Here is a 21,070-nt window from a genome sequence, read left to right as displayed (position 1 = left end):
AACTGGGACACATTCCAGCTTTTTAGTCTTTAAGGCAGTGGTCCCCAAACTAAGGAACGCGGGTCGGATGCGGCCCCCTGAACAGTAGCAGAAAAATGCTCCCAAATAAAACTGTTCCAGAACTGATCGATCCAGCAATGGCGCCTTGCATTTTTAACAGACGTGACAGAAATCCTGAACAGCCTTAACTTGCAGCCACAAGGCCGGGGGAAACTATTTTGCGACATCCCATATAAAAAGTGCTTGAGGTGAAACTAGTGCTACTTTTGGAACAAGTGAAAAACCACAACTTCATCCTTCTCCCTGCTACCCTCCTCTGTTGAGAACCCAGCAGCCCCATTCCCAGTTGAAAGATGTGTGGAAGCAATGGAAATCCTAAAGTGTGTTCAGTGTGTGAACTATATGCTAATGCAAAAGTAGTTTCTCTTTTGCGGAACCCCTTTGTTGTCAACATAGATGAAGACCAGCCTTCTTATTAGTTTGAGTTGGCCGAGTTACTGAACTGTGATGTTCTGAAAGACGCATTCAAGACGGACAGTCTCATTGACTTCTTTGCCGCCCTCCCAAATGGCATAACAACCGGAAAGGGTTATTAATATTTGGTTCTGAAAAACAATAAATGTTTGCATCTAGGCACCCCTGCAACCGTCAAAAAAGTTTTTCTGTTACAAAGTGACCCCAGCCAGAGAAGAGAAAAGTTATGTGGCCCTTACAAGAAAGAAAAAGTTTGGAGACCCCTGCTTTAAGGAATAAATATTACATCACAGTAGATGCTTTGTCTTTTATTCTATTGTTCATAAAGAAAATATACACATGTGAGATCTCAGAAAACACAATAGACTTTCTGTACTTGACGTGAAGCACACAATATGTTTCGCAAAATAAAAAATTGGACTACAATACTTCTGAGAAGAAATTGCATTTAGTGAATTTACACACATTTTGGAGTGCCGCTTGTCTTATTTCGGTTAGCACTGCTCTCACAAATTAGCTTCAAGCGTTAGAGACGTTTAAGCATTAGAGTATGTACATACAAGTAATAAATACAGTATAGTATATACGAATGATTGTTATTCTATAAAGCAGGTGGTGCCAGATCAGGTGCCTGTCACAGCCGAGTCCGGACACTTCTTAAACTTAACACAAATTGTGCAAGCAGATAACGGGTATAAATATAGAAGGAGCTAACAAAACCATTAAAGTAAAACAGAAATTCATATTGACTTGTAAAAAAATAGTCTATGTACATTTCCCCAAGTCCAACCAGGCGCCACACCGATCTTTAGCCCGCCTCTCAGCACTGCGTCATTCTTTCAGTTATGCCGTCGCCATCTTTGTTTGGTAGATGCTAATGGTTGCTAACACTATATTTCCCTATTTTCGGTTCACAGGGTAATTTGTGGACCACTGGTATCAAACAGCCCTCTTTCTAGATACAGTATATCAGAAGTAGCTCAGTATCCGATGAACACATCATGAACTTTAGTTTAACTCTGCTTACCTTTCTGTCTAAGAACAGACGGACACTCTTCCAGCGAGCACCGCTTCAATTTTCCTGCATTCCCTCAATAACAGCCACAGCCGCCCAGACACAAAGTGTCCCGCCCACTCAGCCGTCTGATTGGACAGGGTTCAAGCTTTTTCATTGGTCAACCTAGTTGCTCTTTAACTAGTCGAGGCGGAACAAAATAATCAAGTCAAGTCAAACTTTCTTTATTGTCATTGCCCTGACCTTCTTGCTGAGGCAGCAGTGCTAACCACTACGCCACCGTTTGACACCAAACCTGTAATCTGTTTATGATATAGACGTAGAGAGTGTTGCATGCTTATTGATACGCTTAGTTTTGAACCCATTCTATTTTTTAAAAAAAATCACAAACAGAACCCTCATTACTTCTGATTGGAAGTTTATGCAGCTATGCGTAGGATCAAATTCGGATATACAACACATTTAATGCAATGTTTTTTCTTAAAATATTTATTGATTTTGAGAATAAACCAACCACATATCAAAAAAGAACAGTGTCCACATAAGCGTTTAACAGAAAACACAAAAAAAATCCATGTTTTTACTTTCAGACCTGAGTGTCACCACAACCACCAGGACACAAGCAAAAATGTTAAAGAAAAGGGATTTTTGCATTGAAAGGTTGCATGAAGTTCATCCATTTCCTTCACATATAGGTTTTAGTTGAAATGTGTCGTTTTATATGGATTTTTCACAGCATAATAATCAAATCGCCCAGATTAAAAACATTTTTAAAATTACAATATACATGACATCTATTAGTTTAACTTGTTAATACTGTCAGTTGCTTTGTAAAGACAACTGAGAGGAATATTCAGTGCATTTACCATTTTCCTGTCACAGCCAGCAGCTGACTAACATATAAACTCTCTGGTGCCAGAGCAAAACGATCTTTCAACTAAAGCTGTGCATCATAAAGAGACAACTATATTTACCAATTAATCTGTAATTGCTTTAAATAACTGGCCGCATAATTTTTGGCCAGACTAATAAAGAACAGGAAAGAGCATTATTTACTTTTTAAAACACTTAAATCTCAGTATGAATTACTTGTGACACAATTCTTTTGCCAAAAAATTCCACCCAATATTTTGCTCCAATCCCATTCATAATTAAGTCAAAGTGGAGGTGTGTGATAAGAGAATCTGAGGGCACATGTAAACAATTGTGATTCACGCACACGGTGCCTGGATTATTATACCGAAAGGTGATGCTTTCGTGTTAAAACACAGGTTTAACAGTCTTGCATTTTATGACAGTCTACTTTTACTAAGACTGAGATTTGCACACAAAAAATCCCAAAGAAAATGCATTAACAACACACCAGGACAGATGGATGACACACAGATGATATTAGATAAGTCTTGTGTTATTTTGAATACTTTATTGTATACTGTGCTCGATAAAGTCGTCACAGAGTGCGCACCAGCAGGGAAATTTGTTTCCTTATGGCAGTTTCAGGGTGACAGTGGGTGCTGATTTTTCAAGTGCAACTTAAAACAGACTGCAGTCATGAAGGTCGCTCATTTCCAACTTTAGCTGTAGCTAACCCCAAGCCTCCAGAGAACAATGAAAAAAGTGACAACTGAATGTCAGGATAAAAGTATTTTTGGCAATTCCTTCATTGTGACACCACCAGGTTGACATTTTGTAAGTGAACTCCATGATAATCCACAGATGTACAGTATACCCTTGTTATGACCTGTCTATTAGTGTAAGCATAAGAGAAAGAAATAGGAATATTTTACAACCATTTAAAACAATGACTGCAACACTCAATCTAAAAACAAAATGTACAAGCTTCCTTAAGTTACATCATTTTTTGCAGTTTTTCATAACAAAGCTTAAAAAATATTTTTGTTTCTTTTAAACAGTTTACACTCTTTTTACAAGTTTTACCAATAATGTAAAAAATAAAATAGAATGCACGGGGAGGGGCAATCACCTAAAGTCTTTCCATCATGATTTAAAACAAAACTGACAAATATACACACACACATATATAAGTACACATATGTGTATATATTTATGTTATATATACATTTAATATGTATATATTAAAAAAGATGACTTAGGGAACATGCACTGTCAGTATGTACAGTCTTGAAGTTATATCTCCCTGCACAAAAACGTCAAAGGAAAACCTTAAAAAGGTAGAAAATGAGAAGTTTTTTTTTTCTTTTTAAAGCATTCAATTAATAAATAACATACTATAAAACATTATAAAAAGACAGCTGTTAGTTTCTGCATGATTTCAAGACAATGATTTCCTCTAAAACAATGATGGTAAAAATGTCAGGTCCCATCATCACATTTTGAACAGAAAAGCAAAACTGTATCTACACTTTTCTGTATTTTATCCTCACATTTTGAAAGATTTTAGAGCCTCTCCTTATTGCCATATGTGAAATGTAAAAAAGAATTTGACCTCACCTCACCCCTACATTCTGCTGCTGTCACACTGATGTCTATAAAATGCTGGGTGAGTTAAAAATACAATACTTTATTGTAACAATATGGATGTTTATGACGTCAAGTACGATGCACAAAATACGTCTCCTGATCAATAGCTCATTTGGGTAATGGAGGCAGAGGGGGAGGCGGTTCTGAAGGCAGAGGAGGGGGTCTGGAATTACTCCCTCTGGAACCGCCACTGTACCGGTACTCTCCATACTGGGATCTGTAGTCAAACATGGACGGCTGGGATGGCTGAACCCCCTGTGCACTCAGAAGAGAGTTCAGCATTTCAAAAGTGTCCTGGTACTCGTTGGACTGGGTTCCCCCAGCTGCACCGTGACCGTTGGTGTCCGTTTTGTCACCTTTGGAGTGGGAATAGCTCCCTTGGTGGTGGGGAAGGCTGAGGGAGGGCAGAATGTCTGGACCGTGTCCCAAAGTCTGCCCAGAAGAGGAAGACAGGGAGGGTAGCTGGTAGGGGTTCCTAGAGGACTTGCTGGCCTTAGAGGCGGGGTGAGAGCCCACTGTGGGCTCTTGGGAGTGTGTCCTCTTACGTGAGGAAGAAGAGGATGAAGAGCTCGTTCTAGATGAGTCACTAGGGACTTTTTTGCTGCCTCCCACGGCCCCAGAACTAGATGAATGTTTGTGTGAGGAGAGCGAGGCACCACTAGAGGAGGAATGGTGGTGGTGGTTATAGTGGTGGTGGTGATTTGAACGTTCCCTGTGCTTGTCCCTGCTCTTGCCCTCCTCTCCTGAACTCCCCCTTTGCTTTTCAGGCACTCGTATTCTGACTTTGATGTCCTGGTCCTGACCTCGCCCACTGGTGCTGTGACCGCTGCCTCCTCCTCCCGCTAGAGGAAAGCGCATTTTCAGAGAGCTCCTGTCGTGCCTCTCCTTCTCCAGGGGGATTTTCAGAATGATGGGTGAGGGATTGGACATATCAGAGAAGGAGGAGCTGGACTGCTGGTGATGATGCTGCTGCTTCTCCTTCCTCTGCTGCTGACCGATGAGAGCCTGGGCAGCATTGGCGTAGTCCCTCTTCACACTGGCCTCCATGTTCTCCAGCTTCCTTTTCTGAGCTGCCAGAACATCTGCATTTTTGGCACGGTACTCACTTAACGAAACCTTAGCCGGGGCGTGAACCTCATTGTTCACTGGCTGCTGCTGCTCAGCTACAGCCGGACCTTTGCCACTCCAAGTCTGAGCGCTGCCAGATGCACTCCTGTCCTTGTCACCCATGGATGAGGAAGAAGAGGAGGAAGGTGGAGCTGAGAGGCTCATCAGGCCCGCCACAGTGCTCTCTGAAGAAGCCATGGAGATCATGCTCATCATGGTGTCCCTCTGGTCACCTTCCTCCTGGACTTTTGGCTTGGCTTTTGGTGTCTGACCTCCAGCCTGGGAGCCGAGAAAAGCCAATCACAATTGACTCAGTGCAAGGTAACTACACACAGCAGAATGTTTCGGCTGGAGTCGATACATCGCAAAGAGACAACAGGAAAAACGTCTACCTTCCAGTTGCGGATTCGTTTCAACCGGCTGGGTGTTTTCTCCAGAATTTGCAGGAACTCATGTGTGAGCTCTAAAATAAGTCATGAAGAAATCAGTCAAACCATTTAGAATGCTCAATGTTTGTTTATTTTCAACACGTTCGCACATACCATCCAGCAGCTCCAGAGTAACAGTGGGATCAACATATTCCCACCAGTGTTTGCCATCTGTGGAAACAGGGATCTCCCAGTTGGACCATTTGCAAGCAAGATGGATGCACACACAGGCCACAACTGGCGGACTGTACTGCAGGCAGAACGTGGTCAAGTGTAGACTATGTGGCAGGTTACGTCCCAGACAGAAGAGAACAAACAAGGAGAGAGAACAGACATTCAGTATATTGAGTCAAGGCAGCTAAACATAATAAAATACCATATTTTACTGTTCATATCAAAAACAGCAGAAGCCTATGTTGAACAGTAAAGTGTGAACATACCTGTTGGTGGCCATGAAGTATGATGTTTGAGCCAAGTCCTTGCTCGCTGGAACAACAACAAAACAAAAAAACAAACTTAAAACCTACTAATTAAGAATTTAAGCAACAAACATAATTAATCACTACCCAAACAAATTTTCTTTTTAAATAAAATTGAAGAGTTGAGGCTCACCTCTGACGAGCTGAGTGCACTTGACAACGTGAGTATGTGGATGGTCAATGGTGATTTCAAAAGCTGTAAATAAAGACAAATGGCTTAATATATCATGCAGATGTCAAACTTGTCATATGATTTGTTTTCATTCCATCAAATTCCTGTGACAGAAGAAATTTTCCATTCAATAGTACATATAAAAACAACATTTTTGTGTATGTCACTTTGCATCGGGGCTTCCACCAACATGTTGGATGTGAAAAAGAAAAAAAAACAAGACAAAAAACAAAAACAGATGATCGTAAAAAACTTTTAATTGCACCACACTGCATGAAAAGTACGAGCACACCTTTGTGTTTGAATTAAAGCTGGTATCTCATCTTTGCCCATTTTTACATGTGAAAACATTAGAAACGATAAACCAGGTTGAAGAGGGCATAGTAAATAGACTTATTTGCAACAATGATTCAAACACTTCTAAAACAACAAGTTGAAAAATACTCAGGTCAAAAAAAGAGTGATGTAAAAAAGTGAAATACATATAGGAAAAAAATGGGTACAAGCTGCTAACATGAAGAATGTATGTCTCTTTCCTGTGCTGCCAGCACATACAGACTTTCTCTGAAAGTGAAACACAATTTGTAATATCACGTGTTTTCGGAGGGAAAGTAAGCTACCCAGGTCTTACTTCCCAACTTACCCAAGGTCTGGAGTATTATGCTCTCAAGAATGACCAGGTCTTGGGCTTGTTGCAGGTAGGCCTGAGGTTGAGAGGACAGGCACATTACTCACTGGGAGGCCTTTATCCTGTCTTTCACACATCAGACTCACCCTTCATGCAGGGCTGACCTAGCCTCGCTGCCAGTAGTTTTAACTACAGTACATACGCTGTGTTTCCACTGCATGACATGGCTCAGCTTCACTCTAATATTTTCCATTAAGTTTTCTACTGATGATAGTTAACGCTGGACATAGTCAAAATTCTGAGTGGACTGCCGCAGTGATATCATGTGAAATTGCCTGACATCATCAATGCAAAACAAACGAAGGACACACAAAGCGGGAATATAAAAAGGGATGAAAATCCTACATAAAAAAGCAGTCGAGACGCGATTCTCTCACCAAACAAAAGCCACATTCAGGCATCATTTTCTTTCTTCTACTTACAAGATTCTATTTGAAAGTTACAAAGATGGAGCTTTTTTAACGCAGATCCGGCGACCCTTTTCACGATACCAAAAAGTGATGTAACACCACCACAGCTTGTGTTTTTAAAAAGCACGGTGGTTTTCCACAAGCAAAAGAGCCTTAAATTAGATTTTCCCTCCTCTAAGCTCAGTTAATTAAGGCAATCAAAAAGTTATGCTTTTTAAAAGGGGTATAATTCATCTAAAACACAATTCGACCACAGGATGACCTTAAACAGCTTTGATTTTTCACACAGTACTCGGCCATTCACAGATGCAGCAACTCCTCTCGCTTGTGATAGCAGCAATGTTTTTACTGTTTACTGACAAATTTAAAATCACTGATAGACAAAATTGTGGATTAACCGCAACAGCACTGACTGGAAAAGTCGATGGCCATGGATTATTCTGATGTCCAACCATCACTACACAACTGCTGGTGCTGAAGACAAACTAGCCTACTGCCAGTCTTACTAACCACCATCTAACAACAAGAGTTAAAAAATTTAAGACTAACTCAGTCTGCAACAAGTGGTCTGTGTGTAAACTTCACAATAAAGTGGCTGCATTAAAAACATTTGAGATGCATTTATCCCATGACAGTTAGCTCCATCCAGGTCTCATATATTACTTTTCTAGATCAACCACTGTAACAGCCACTGTCATCGTAGAGGCAAAAACGACACAGCCTCTACCCCACCAGTGTAGCAAATAGAGAGAACGTCCGTTTTTCTTGTGTCACCCACAACCAGGAGTTTTAACAACAGCTTGTGGTGGTTGCCTCAGAAAAGACATCAACCATTAGAAGCTATGTGAAATAACTATCTGCAGCTTTGGGAGTCAGTGTTATGTAAATGAAATTGTTACGCTCAGAGCATAGGGAGGAGGGTTCTTTTGCAGAACAATTTTGTGATTATGTTTGAAAAAGGGCTAATGGTCTGCAGCTTTTCACTCCACTGTTTTATCAGTTCAACTCGACAGAGGTTATATCAGGTAAATGCACTCCACACAACTATTGAAAATGGAAACTCAAGCAGAGCAATAAAAAGCTAAGCCATGTCCTGCAGTGGAAACACGTCATAAATGCAGTTTGAAAACTACTAAACAACACAAAATCTCCATAACTTACAGCTACCCTATGAAGCAGGCGCAGCAGGAGAGAACACGTGGGGGCTGACTTCCACTACTTACATCGCTGCGTACATCTGGAGATGGGTCCTGAGGATTCAAACATGCATGGGCCACCTTGATAACGTGTTCCAGCTTTCGGGGTTGCTCCTCAACCTTGGCAGCAAGGAAGAGTGCGGCTGGCGAGATAACCTGAAGAAGATGAACCAAAGTAAGCCCACAAGCTGACTGATACAGTACAAAACACAGTCAGTGGTATGAGTGACTCGAGGTAACAGTTCAAATACTTACATTTCTGTGAAATCTGGTGAAAGACTGGACCATGTAGAAACGATGCATGTACACGATGGCAGTATTTATAGTAAGTTGGGATCTGGAACATGGTAATTAAGGAATATGCAAAGAGCAGCAACACAAGAGCAAAACACTTGCTTTAATTCTACGTCATGAATATAACTGTTCCAAATGGACTAAATTATATAGTCAAATAATCAAATAATAGCCAATTAAGGAGGTATGGTTTAGCTATTGAGCCATCATCACAGAAAAACATACATTAAAAACCCCTTTAGCTCCACAGCAGAGGTTAACCAGGAGATCATATGTTGACGCCACACATAAAATGCTTGAGTTTTAAGATGAAACACATAAAACGCAGACTTATCCGATCATTTAAACACGACGTCTAATGACTGCTGCCGCCCTTAGAGTCCTTTATTTACTAACATTACGGCCACAGGAAGAGGGGAAGCTAATGCTAATGCTAACGCCGTGAAGGCCCGCCGAGCACCACAGGCCTCCACGGCCTCGGTTTAGCCCACAACGCCGCTCATGAGCCTCCGTAACGACGTCGATGCGGTCATGCATCACCTCATAAAACAGACGGCAAACAAATAAAAACAACAAGAGGCTCAAACGAAACACAAAACTCAATAACAACCGCGTTGTGAGTCGAACCGGCTTATCCACAAGAGCTAACGAATAAGCTAATTTCGGCTAGCAGGCACAAGCCGTCTCCCGACAAAAGATACACATTGAGCCGCTGTCCCATGTCCTGGAGCAGGTTCGCCGCTTGCTGTCTGTAGGAGAGTTCCTTGTCGGGATCAAGTCCAGCTCGCCGAGATGGGCTGTTGTCGATCTGTTGCCGGGTGTAGTACCATTTGTTATTACAGCTAGCAGGGAGAGAACGAAACGAAGCCGCCATCACTGAGAAGGACGAGAGTTTAAAATTTCTGCGCGTCACAGGAACACACGTCACGGCGTTGGAGGAGCAACTTGTGTGATTCCACGGGTTACCAAGTGATAGCACCGAAACCACCAAGTCTCGCTTCAGGCTGGGTGGAGACGTTTAACAACGCATCCAAAAGGTTTCTTCAGTAGTGACTGGTAGAGAGACTTTCTGGTCCTGTTGAGGCAGAAAACAGAGGACCAGCCCACTAAAAACAAGGAGACTCATCAAGAGTCATTACCATTCATTGGGTAAAACACAGAAGACCCCAAAACAACCAACACAATAGGTGTCATTAGGAGTCACTTCTATTCAAATGAGGGTCTCGACCTCAGGTGACCTCAGCCACACCCAGGTGTGAAGGGTTGTTGTGGTTTGTGGGGATGGAGGTAAAGACTTGGAGGTAAAACTTGAACATGACAGACTTCAAAGAAGAGGCCTGTGTCCTACAGGTGGACTCCTGAGGAATCGTCGCTCCTGTGTTGAATCATACGTTTGTGACAACAACACATCTATCAATGAATGGTGACGACTCAGAATGAATAATGTTGTCTTGGTGGTGTGGGTCGTTTTTGTTTTCTGCTCCAACAGGAGCGTAAGAACTCGACCAGTCAGTCTGAACTGAAGAAACCTCTTGGATGAGAGGTGAAACATCTTTGACGGAACTGAAGCAAGTCCAGTTGTTGTTGTTTTTCCTCTTTTTGATTTATCTTAAACTGGATGCTTGAGAACCTACAGACAAAACCTCAAAATACTCGGGAGGTGCTCATCTCCCGAGCACTGCTGGTGCTTCTCCAGTTTTCAGAAAATTATTTTTGAAGTCCTGTCCTAAACCATGTTTTTTCCCTGATTAAAACTTGGACAGGACTGTCCTGAAAGAAGAGGCAGTGTCCCACAGGTGGACTGTTGAGTCTAGTCCTGAAGAGTCGTTGCCCCTTTGTTGAGTCATACGTTTGTGACGACAACACAACTATGAATGGTGACGACTCTTTTGTTTTCATATTCAACAGGACTGCAAGGAATCACCCAGTCAGTCTGAACTGAAGACGCCTCTAGGGTGAAAGGTCAAACTTATTTAACCAACCAGAAGCAAGTCCAGTTGATTCTTTTTGCTCTCTAATTACCATGAACTGGATGCTTGAGAACCTATTTAGTTTTGTAGAAAAGCTGATGTTGTCTAATCATCAAATTGAAAAGCTTCTCAACATTCCAGTAATTCAACTATTATTTGATTCTATTTCTTAAAATGTATTAAGTATGCAGATAATGGATTTTAAGTTACTCATGTTCAAGGCACAAATATTTGTAGTAACACTGTTATGTAGTCTGTTTGTTGATACATCCTTGAATGAAGGGAAGAACTGATTACCATATATACTGTAAACACTGCACATACTGGTATTTTCACCAAAATAATAACTTGAATTCAACGCCATGTTTGTCCCCAATCATTCACTCATCAAAATCTAATTAGAGTTGACTTCTTACGTCTTGTTCATGCAGGCAATAAAAGTTATTTTGTGTCTGAAGCTAATTGGAAGATAACAGGTCTATTCACGTCCGTTTTATTTCCGTATCAAATCACAAATGGGTTTCTATCATTCAAGAAGTCTAATGACATGCTTCCAAGTGTTTGCTCCTAGTGGTTGGGTAATCTTGTTTTCCTCATCTATGACAATTCAAAGATTGAAGTGCGCTGCATTCTGACTCATGTAACGCAGTGTGGGAAAAGGTACTACAGATATAAGGTGGTTTAATATCAGTATGGGAGGGTTTATAACAGTTTAAATTACTGTATATAGTAAAAGAAAGTTTGTTGCAAATCGAGGAATTTTGGTATTTGCTGGTGGTTTTAACCACGGGTAACGATGAATCGAGCTCACACACACACACACAAACACACACACACACACACACACACTTTCTTGACATTGAGGTTTGTCCCCACACTCATGGCTGAATGAACACACAAAAACATTTTCAAGTTTGATGACTTTTATTTTGAACTTCACATTTTTTTTAACTGAATCAGACATTTCTGAATGAAACTTCTTTGGAACTCTTTTCTTAATGCTTATCTTTCTTATTTAATTGGAACTAACAAAATTGGAATTTTCTTCTCAACATGTATCTTGTTAAATTTGCTCTCAGAAAACTGGCGACTTTTTCTTAACAGCTTTTGTTTAATTTAATATTCTTCTCCTTCATCATCTCCCTCTCCCTCGATGCTGTCGACTCCAACCTCTTCGTAATCCTTCTCCAGGGCGGCCATGTCTTCTCTGGCCTCAGAGAACTCCCCCTCCTCCATTCCCTCACCCACATACCAGTGGACGAAGGCACGCTTAGCGTACATCAGGTCAAACTTGTGATCAAGGCGAGCCCAGGCCTCTGCAATGGCAGTGGTGTTGCTCAGCATGCACACAGCCCTCTGGACCTTGGCCAGGTCTCCACCGGGGACCACAGTGGGGGGCTGGTAGTTGATGCCCACCTTGAAACCAGTGGGGCACCAGTCCACAAACTGGATGGTGCGTTTGGTCTTGATGGTGGCAATGGCAGCGTTGACGTCTTTGGGCACCACATCACCACGATACAGCAGGCAGCAAGCCATGTATTTGCCGTGGCGAGGGTCACATTTCACCATCTGATTGGCCGGCTCGAAGCAGGCGTTGGTGATCTCTGCCACTGAGAGCTGCTCATGGTAGGCCTTCTCAGCAGAGATGACGGGGGCGTAGGTGGCCAGAGGGAAGTGGATGCGGGGATATGGCACCAAGTTGGTCTGGAACTCAGTCAGATCGACATTGAGAGCGCCATCGAAACGGAGGGACGCCGTGATGGAGGACACGATCTGACTGATCAGCCTGTTCAGGTTGGTGTAAGTGGGACGCTCGATGTCCAGGTTCCTGCGGCAGATGTCGTAGATGGCCTCATTATCCACCATGAAGGCGCAGTCGGAGTGCTCCAGGGTGGTGTGCGTAGTCAGGATGGAGTTGTAGGGCTCCACCACAGCGGTGGACACCTGGGGGGCTGGATAGATGGAGAACTCCAGCTTGGACTTCTTCCCGTAGTCCACAGAGAGACGCTCCATCAGCAGGGAGGTGAAACCAGAGCCGGTGCCACCTCCGAAGCTGTGGAAAACCAGGAAGCCCTGAAGGCCGGTGCACTGGTCAGCCTGAGGACAGAGTGGGGGTAGAGCAACGATCACACATGAGATACGGTCACTGCATTGGATGTTCTGGAACCAACTCTTTCTGCTTTTAAATCACCCACCAGCTTGCGGATCCTGTCCAAGACCAGGTCGATGATCTCTTTGCCGATGGTGTAGTGGCCACGGGCGTAGTTGTTGGCAGCGTCTTCCTTGCCTGTAATCAGCTGCTCTGGGTGGAAAAGCTGGCGGTAGGTCCCAGTGCGCACCTCATCTGGAGAGACAGAGTCCACAAGGTATTACTTGATAGTTTGACATGAAATCAAAAGGAGATTGAGACATTGTGTCTTTAATGAGTGTACCGATGACGGTGGGCTCCAGGTCCACAAACACCGCTCTAGGGACGTGTTTTCCGGCCCCAGTCTCACTGAAGAAGGTGTTGAAAGAATCATCCCCTCCTCCAATGGTCTTGTCACTGGGCATCTGTCCGTCAGGCTGGATCCCATGTTCCAGGCAGTACAGCTCCCAGCAGGCGTTACCAATCTGAACACCAGCCTGACCAACGTGGACGGAGATACACTCACGCTGAGGACAGGAAAAAAAAACAAGGGCGTTAATCATCCTCAGATGTGGATCATGTTAGAATAGCAATGCTTTATCAGCCACATCCTCACTGCCTTTACATTGAATCCTGGGATATGTGGTACCTCACACTTTTAATATACAATTTAATTTTGCATAGTCAGGTTAAAATATTAATTATTTTTGTGTTACACATTTAGTCTTATTGATTGGATAAAATCAAAGATAAAACCGCATGAAGAGGCAATCAGTCCTCTCCCTCACCGAAGGGGGCGGCCGAGAGCACACAAGTTCATCTTTACACCGATCTTCAACGCAGAGCAGTAGCGATGCAATTTTAAAATAAACTGGACTACGGATGGAAAGAAACTCACTTTATTATCCCCCTTAGGGAAAATTTATTGTTGCACTCGGACCAGACATATGGTCAATGCAAATCAATGCAAAAACGACGTGGTATTTAAAAATCTACTTCAATACATCAAATCATAAAATATCCCGCTCTATTCATACTGAATAGTAAACTCGTAATGATTTTTAACCAGGCTGCTAATTTGGCAAATACCGATTCTGTTTGGCTCATACATTTGTTAACCTGACTCAACACAACACGTCATTGATTGAATTAAGTGTTAATATTTGCAGGCATCAGAACACAAGCTACATTTTCCATATTGATGCTCGGACCTCGTCAAATCCTCTCCATCTCTTAGCACACCGCAAGATGGAGCCCTAAAACAAGAATATTTAACGAAGAGAAAAGCAGCTCTTACCATGTTGTTAGCTTCAAATGTCGGCAGAAAGAAGAAAAAAAAAGAATTTTAGGACGTTCTTACGATGCGACTGCTACTGGGTCGATGTAAGAAATGCTAGCGCTCCTTTGGATGGAGCTGTATTTATTGGGTTCCATCAGTTGGGCGGAACCTGCTGGACCCACATTGGTCAACGCCAATGTCAATCTGTCATACGATCCCATCTACGGCTTCCTATTGGCTGATTGTCTCTCCCGCTCTGCGTCTCTCTTTCGAGCCACACCCGAATCCCCTCATCCTCCCGTTACTCTGGCGAAATGGCTGCTATGCATTGTAAAGAAAATACTGCGTAATTTTCATCTGTGTAACGTATCCAGACGGGCCCAGTCCGCCATATTGAAAATCGATTACGTGAGCTGATTGATGTATAAATCAGCTTTGAATAGAAGCTGGGAAAGAACGAGCAGATTAGTCTAGAATTAGGAATTCAATAATATGAGTAGGTGTCCACAATGTAAAGGCTATTTATAAATTATAGCAAGCAACTCATTTTGATTGATTTTGGAGTTCATTGAGGCCCACTGGGCAAAAAAAGTGCTGCAGCAACAAGAAATGTCTCCAGTTCATATAAGATGTCAGAAAAAGTCTTTAATATTCAAATTCGTTTTTGTTGTTGGTGCATAATAATCTTTGCTCCTTGGTGCAATTTGTCAAAACATTCTCCATGTAATTTTAAAACATCTCTGTTCACATGCGGTTTCATTTCAAGTATTTTCTTCATATTCTTAGTATGAGCGAGGTAAAAGAGGTCAAACTGCCCAGTCACAGAAGAGGGACAGGCTAAACTACAGACGCCCAACCCCCCACCATCTCCTCAGGATTTAACGGTTGCTAGGAAATGAATAACGCAGTTGCCTGGATACAGCCCAGGATCCTCACAGACCTGCTTTATCTCCAGGTCACATGACCCAGTTTAAATGGTAGGATTACCAACCTTGCAGCATGGCTGCCTCTGTGGGGAGTCTTTTCTAAGATTCCTCAACCTGATGTCCAGTCTGGTCGGAACCACACTTGTTCTCACCTCCTTCACAAGTCCTCCTATGAAGTTGATGTTTATATAAAACCCCAACATGTCTCGGGGAATAGGCCGGGCGCCTCAGGACCCCCGGGGGCTCCATGTCAGTACAATACATGTCAGCAGTTGTTCAAATAGCAGCTCATTCTTTGTGACACAGAAATGTGAGATGGTTATATTGCTAGATGTTCTTTTGCTGCTCTGTTGGTGTCTGTCTTGAAAGTTCAATAAGAAAGACCATAAATTGTTCTTTAGTGGTCTAAAAGTACAGCTCGAAAAACTCACAGACCGTAAAGCAACTCGGTTGCTAACAACAGAGGGAACTCTATGACAACAGTTGTCCCAGTGGAAGAAATAATACCTCAGAGAATGTGGGGAGGCTTGGAATAACCCAGATTTTGAATTGCAAAGTTAAGAACAGTTACGAGGATGAGTTTCTAAATCTTTAAAATAGCTTCAGACTGTATGGAAAACAATAAACCACAATTGAAAGCAATTATTAGCTTGCAAACATTTTTTATTGTTAGTGTCTCCCCCAGTCTTCATTTTGTCTTTCCTCTTTGCTTGAATCAGGAGATGAAGGGATCACCTTCTGTCCTACAAAATAAAAGCCTGAAATAAAAACATGTCTGTTTCCTGTCTCTCGTCCCCACTGATAAAGACATCTGCAGGTTTTTGCCTAGAAATTATTTTCCCATGCAGCTGTTCAGGTTTTTGGTTATTCCAATACAGCATAAATTGACCATTTATTCAATAATATAAGGATATTATGAGACCTGTATTTCACTGTTTAATAAGGGGACTCTGCTGTTACAGACGGAACATATGCTCGGCTGTCAGGTGTTGTATTCCCAGTTTGCAGGAGGCAATGTAGTCGGTTTCATGCCATGATGGACCACTCCCATCCCTCTAGCATTCCCATTCTCCCTCTCATCTTGGTCTACAGCTGCTCAGACGCTCCCTGTTTCGCAGCTGCTGCATGGTGAGGAGGAGGAGGAGGAGGAGGAGGAGGAGGAGGATTGGATGGAAATTGGAGAAATTCTGGCTGAGAGCTGTGGCTGCTTCCTGCTCTTTTATTCCCTGGAGTTCACACTGGGTACAAAACCACAAAAAGCCAGTTGTGCTTCCTGAACAAAGATGATATTCACATATTTTGAAGACTTTGATCTAAGCCTGCAATAAAAGTGTAAATACTGATTTTGTTTCATGCACCATACAAGCCTCTTTTTATGTAAAGAGGGACATCCACCAGGGTGCTTTTTAAATCCCTCACTTGAGAACATTTTGTTATATAAAATGAAATTCAGGCAATTTCTATTCCTCAAACTGGACAGAAGCAGAGTCCATCTTAAACAGCACAGACAAGCAGACAAGTCACGTGATCAACCCACACAGAATGACATCACTGCAGAAAATCTGGGACAAAGAGGGAGGAGAGCCAGCATGCTGGGAGGATACCATGCCAAGCCTCAGCAGCAACATGGACGCCTGGCTGACATCAGCTCCACTGAGATGGAGGCGGCTTTTGCAGTAGAGAGATTCAGCCATTTTGCATAATTTACAATGAAGCAGGTGTATCGGGTTGCAAATTTCACTAGGAAATTTGTGTAATGTTGCATTGGGAGGCTAGAACACGCAGGGCTGTTGTAAAGGCTCCTCAATTTACAGTTTACCTCAGCTGAATAATAGATGAATGCAATCTTTGTTCGTTTTGCTGCGTGCATAATACATGGGCTTTGTTTGGATAGAAAGGATGACGTTACAGGGCTGATCCCAAAAATAAAATTTGGAGAATCATGTGGCTGCAACGCTTAAAGGACAGAGAAAAGACTCACACACAATGTGATTGTTCAATCAAATGTTAGATCAATGCACCCGCAGAACATGGTGATGTGGTGATGATGCAAATGGAATAATTCCACAATACCTCTACAGTCCTACGTCAGTGTATGGACTCATGCTCTTGTGGTATTTAAATATACAAATGATCCATAATATCGACTCCTGATTGGTTGTTCATCGAGGGATAACTTCATACCTTACACACACACACATGAAATCCATCTGAATGCTCCAGACCCGGATCAGAATTCTGATCTTAATCCAGTTTTGCATACTTGTAGAAAACTACAGGTCCTACATGTGTGTGTTTTATTTTCGATTGGTTGATTATTATGTTTACCACATTATTTCTCTTACATATCTACAAGTTTGACAAGGGTCTGGACTATCCACACCTCCTTAAAAATCGAAGAACCGAATCCAATTCAATTTAACACAAGCTGATCTGAGCCTTGTGGTTGCCTGGATACAGCCTATCCTCACAGGCCTGCTTTGTCTCCAAGTCACGTGACCCATTTCAAACCGCAGGATTACCATCCCGTGGAAAGACCGCCTCTCCTACCCTGATGTCCAGTCTGGGAGAAAACGCACTTGTTCTCATCTCCTTCAGGTGTTTAAGAGAACATGACTTCCATCTCTAATCCATTCTTTTTTTTAGCCCAGAATGCATCCACGACACTAAAATACATCCAAACATGTTAACATTTCAAAATATATTGCAGATAAACAAACAAAAAAATACTCCCTTCACATCTTCATTCTCATCTCAATTAAAACAACTCATCTACTGACAATCTCTCCAGAGCTGCTTTACCGATCATCACCTCGGTGGATGCAAAACTCAGAATCCCGACAGCATCACCGGAATAATGACAATAAAAAGTAGATCCTCGCCGCACCGGGGCGCGTCTCCTCCCTGCGTATAAAAACCGGACGCCGCCGCCTTTCCGTTCATCAGTTGTTGCATCGTCCCCGTTGGGTACAAGACGCGACGCACACAAACGCCCCCCCTTTTTCGAATCTTCTCGTTCTCCTCTCCCTCTTTCAACCTTAAAAGAAAACCATGGTAAGTTTTCTGTCTCATCCGACCATTCTGAGAGGTAGAATGAAGGTGAAGCAGAGGCCGGTGTCTCCATCGGTTCACGGCGGCGCGGAGGGTTTCCCATTCAGGAGCGCACGAATGGAGACGCATAAAGGCGCACAGAGGCTTTTGGCAGATAAAAGAGGTTTAGACGTGATCTGCAGGTGGAGGGAATGAAATGTTGAAGCACAGATTGGATCTGCAGTCGTGGCTCCATGTGATTCATTGTGTGGAGAACAAAGCACCGAGCGACATTCAGGCTTCAGTCACAGATCAATCTGGTTTTCTGACCAAAGCTGCCTTATTTGTCTTTACATGACCATTTTATCAGGGAATTTATCATTATACTAAAATCAGACACCTTAGTGGTCCCCTGTTTCATTTTACAGAGGGGAAGACTGGGTGAGGATGGAGAAGATCGCAGCTTAATTATTGATTTATGGGATATGACACAAACATCTTCTAGATTTAACCATGATTAAAAGAATATGATAAAATAAACACAACATGGCAATAGAATATTTGATTTACAGGAACAAATATCTCCTGATTTGTAATAATAATAACAATTATATTAATTATTTTTATTTTTATTACTATTTCTAGAGACATTTTTGTTATTATTAATGATATAGAATGACACAGCTGTGATTTCAGCGTCGATGGATCTGTTTTTAACCCTCAAAGCTCCAGAGTCAGTGGCATTTTCCAGAAACAATTTGCATCTGTGCTCATTTGCCAAATGGGGGGGGGGGGGGGTGGGATGAAAAGACGAGGACAAAAAACTGGAGGGAAGACGAGAGCAGCCTGATGGGGGCTGCTGTCTGCCGTTTCTGTCTTTTGGTGATGGGGGTGCACCGAGGCTCCTCCTGCTGCACTGAGTCTTCATTTTCGATAGGGGAGGGCACATCTGAGTGTTCCCCAATATTTAAATGTATTTATGGTGCACTTGTTGCACCATAAATGTTCTTTTGTGCATACATGAAAGTGAACTGAAACCATATGCATGAAATAAACCTGATTGTTTTTTCCGGTCCTCAGCGTGAGTGCATCTCCATCCACGTTGGTCAGGCTGGTGTCCAGATTGGTAACGCCTGCTGGGAGCTGTACTGCCTGGAACATGGGATCCAGCCTGATGGTCAGATGCCCAGTGACAAGACTCTCGGAGGAGGGGATGATTCTTTCAACACCTTCTTTAGTGAGACTGGGGCCGGAAAACACGTCCCTAGAGCGGTGTTTGTGGACCTGGAGCCCACCGTCATCGGTACACTCATTAAAGACACATTCTCTCATCTCCTTTTGATTTCATGTCAAGCCGTCACGTGATTCCTTTTGGACTCTCTCCAGATGAGGTGCGCACTGGGACCTACCGCCAGCTTTTCCACCCAGAGCAGCTGATTACAGGCAAGGAAGACGCTGCCAACAACTACGCCCGTGGCCACTACACCATCGGCAAAGAGATCATCGACCTGGTCTTGGACAGGATCCGCAAGCTGGTGGGTGATTTAAAAGCAGAAAGAGTTGGTTCCAGAACATCCAATGCAGTGACCGTATCTCATGTGTGATGGTTGCTCTACCCCCACTCTGTCCTCAGGCTGACCAGTGCACCGGCCTTCAGGGCTTCCTGGTTTTCCACAGCTTCGGAGGTGGCACCGGCTCTGGTTTCACCTCCCTGCTGATGGAGCGTCTCTCTGTGGACTACGGGAAGAAGTCCAAGCTGGAGTTCTCCATCTATCCAGCCCCCCAGGTGTCCACCGCTGTGGTGGAGCCCTACAACTCCATCCTGACCACCCACACCACCCTGGAGCACTCCGACTGCGCCTTCATGGTGGATAATGAGGCCATCTACGACATCTGCCGCAGGAACCTGGACATCGAGCGTCCCACTTACACCAACCTGAACAGGCTGATCAGTCAGATCGTGTCCTCCATCACGGCGTCCCTTCGTTTCGATGGCGCCCTCAATGTCGATCTGACTGAGTTCCAGACCAACTTGGTGCCATATCCCCGCATCCACTTCCCTCTGGCCACCTACGCCCCCGTCATCTCTGCTGAGAAGGCCTACCATGAGCAGCTCTCAGTGGCAGAGATCACCAACGCCTGCTTCGAGCCGGCCAATCAGATGGTGAAATGTGACCCTCGCCACGGCAAATACATGGCTTGCTGCCTGCTGTTCCGTGGTGATGTGGTGCCCAAAGACGTCAACGCTGCCATTGCCACCATCAAGACCAAACGCACCATCCAGTTTGTGGACTGGTGCCCCACTGGTTTCAAGGTGGGTATCAACTACCAGCCCCCCACTGTGGTCCCCGGTGGAGACCTGGCCAAGGTCCAGAGGGCTGTGTGCATGCTGAGCAACACCACTGCCATTGCAGAGGCCTGGGCTCGCCTTGATCACAAGTTTGACCTGATGTACGCTAAGCGTGCCTTCGTCCACTGGTATGTGGGTGAGGGAATGGAGGAGGGGGAGTTCTCTGAGGCCAGAGAAGACATGGCCGCCCTGGAAAAGGATTACGAAGAGGTTGGAGTCGACAGCATCGAGGGAGAGGGGGACGAGGAAGGAGAAGAATATTAAGAACACAAAGGCATAAAACAAACAGAAAACAATTTTAATGTGTTGAATTGTTCTTAAAAAAAAGTGTGTTCCAAATAAAATTCCTATGACGTGTGAATTTATATGTTTATTCATTATTAAACCTTTCCTCAGTAATGAATGTCAATGTATGATTCCAAACGTTTAAATGGATTTCTATTCAGTTATGCAGCACACAGTATATACAAGAACAAAAAACTACACAATATTTTTGATTATAGTTTATTGGAAATAAACACAAATAAATTTTTTTCTTAGTCATACCAGACTTCCTTCAAGTAGGTACAAAAGATGAGTGCGTCTTCTATGATGCCATAGAAAATGGAATTCATCCATTTTG

At 43.2% G+C, this 21,070-nt stretch overlaps 3 protein-coding genes across 6 annotated transcripts; 1 reads left to right on the top strand and 2 right to left on the bottom strand.

Moving 5' to 3' along the window:
• Positions 1-1,971: 1,971 nt before the first annotated feature.
• ccnt1 (cyclin T1) lies at positions 1,972-9,645 on the bottom strand. Of its 4 annotated transcripts, none has more exons than XM_068339746.1 (9): positions 9,467-9,645; positions 8,727-8,808; positions 8,499-8,627; positions 6,821-6,881; positions 6,139-6,201; positions 5,967-6,012; positions 5,641-5,804; positions 5,491-5,561; positions 1,972-5,377 (listed from the first exon to the last, which is right to left on the bottom strand). In XM_068339746.1, exons 1-9 carry the CDS (start codon positions 9,637-9,639, stop codon positions 4,100-4,102), a joined length of 2,067 nt encoding a protein of 688 aa, XP_068195847.1. In that variant the 5' UTR covers positions 9,640-9,645; the 3' UTR covers positions 1,972-4,099. The 4 variants fall into 4 exon arrangements, with proteins under 4 accessions (XP_068195847.1, XP_068195822.1, XP_068195837.1 ...); XM_068339721.1 differs by having other exon boundaries at positions 5,967-6,022; positions 6,140-6,201; positions 9,467-9,642; XM_068339736.1 differs by lacking the exons at positions 6,821-6,881; positions 9,467-9,645.
• A 1,995-nt stretch (positions 9,646-11,640) lies between these two features.
• LOC137612601 (tubulin alpha-1B chain) lies at positions 11,641-14,258 on the bottom strand. The gene is made up of 4 exons (XM_068341216.1): positions 14,161-14,258; positions 13,168-13,390; positions 12,931-13,079; positions 11,641-12,832 (listed from the first exon to the last, which is right to left on the bottom strand). Exons 1-4 carry the CDS (start codon positions 14,161-14,163, stop codon positions 11,852-11,854), a joined length of 1,356 nt encoding a protein of 451 aa, XP_068197317.1. The 5' UTR covers positions 14,164-14,258; the 3' UTR covers positions 11,641-11,851.
• Positions 14,259-17,981: 3,723 nt separating this feature from the next.
• LOC137605236 (tubulin alpha-1B chain-like) lies at positions 17,982-20,766 on the top strand. The gene is made up of 4 exons (XM_068329754.1): positions 17,982-18,122; positions 19,179-19,401; positions 19,485-19,633; positions 19,732-20,766. The coding sequence occupies exons 1-4, from the start codon at positions 18,120-18,122 to the stop codon at positions 20,710-20,712; spliced, it is 1,356 nt and encodes a 451-aa protein (XP_068185855.1). The 5' UTR covers positions 17,982-18,119; the 3' UTR covers positions 20,713-20,766.
• The last annotated feature ends 304 nt before the right edge of the window (positions 20,767-21,070 follow it).

The sequence above is a fragment of the Antennarius striatus genome, chromosome 2, assembly GCF_040054535.1.
Source record: "Antennarius striatus isolate MH-2024 chromosome 2, ASM4005453v1, whole genome shotgun sequence".
Classification (NCBI taxonomy): Eukaryota; Metazoa; Chordata; class Actinopteri; order Lophiiformes; family Antennariidae; genus Antennarius; species Antennarius striatus.
This window is presented reverse-complemented; position numbering and strand designations above follow the sequence as displayed.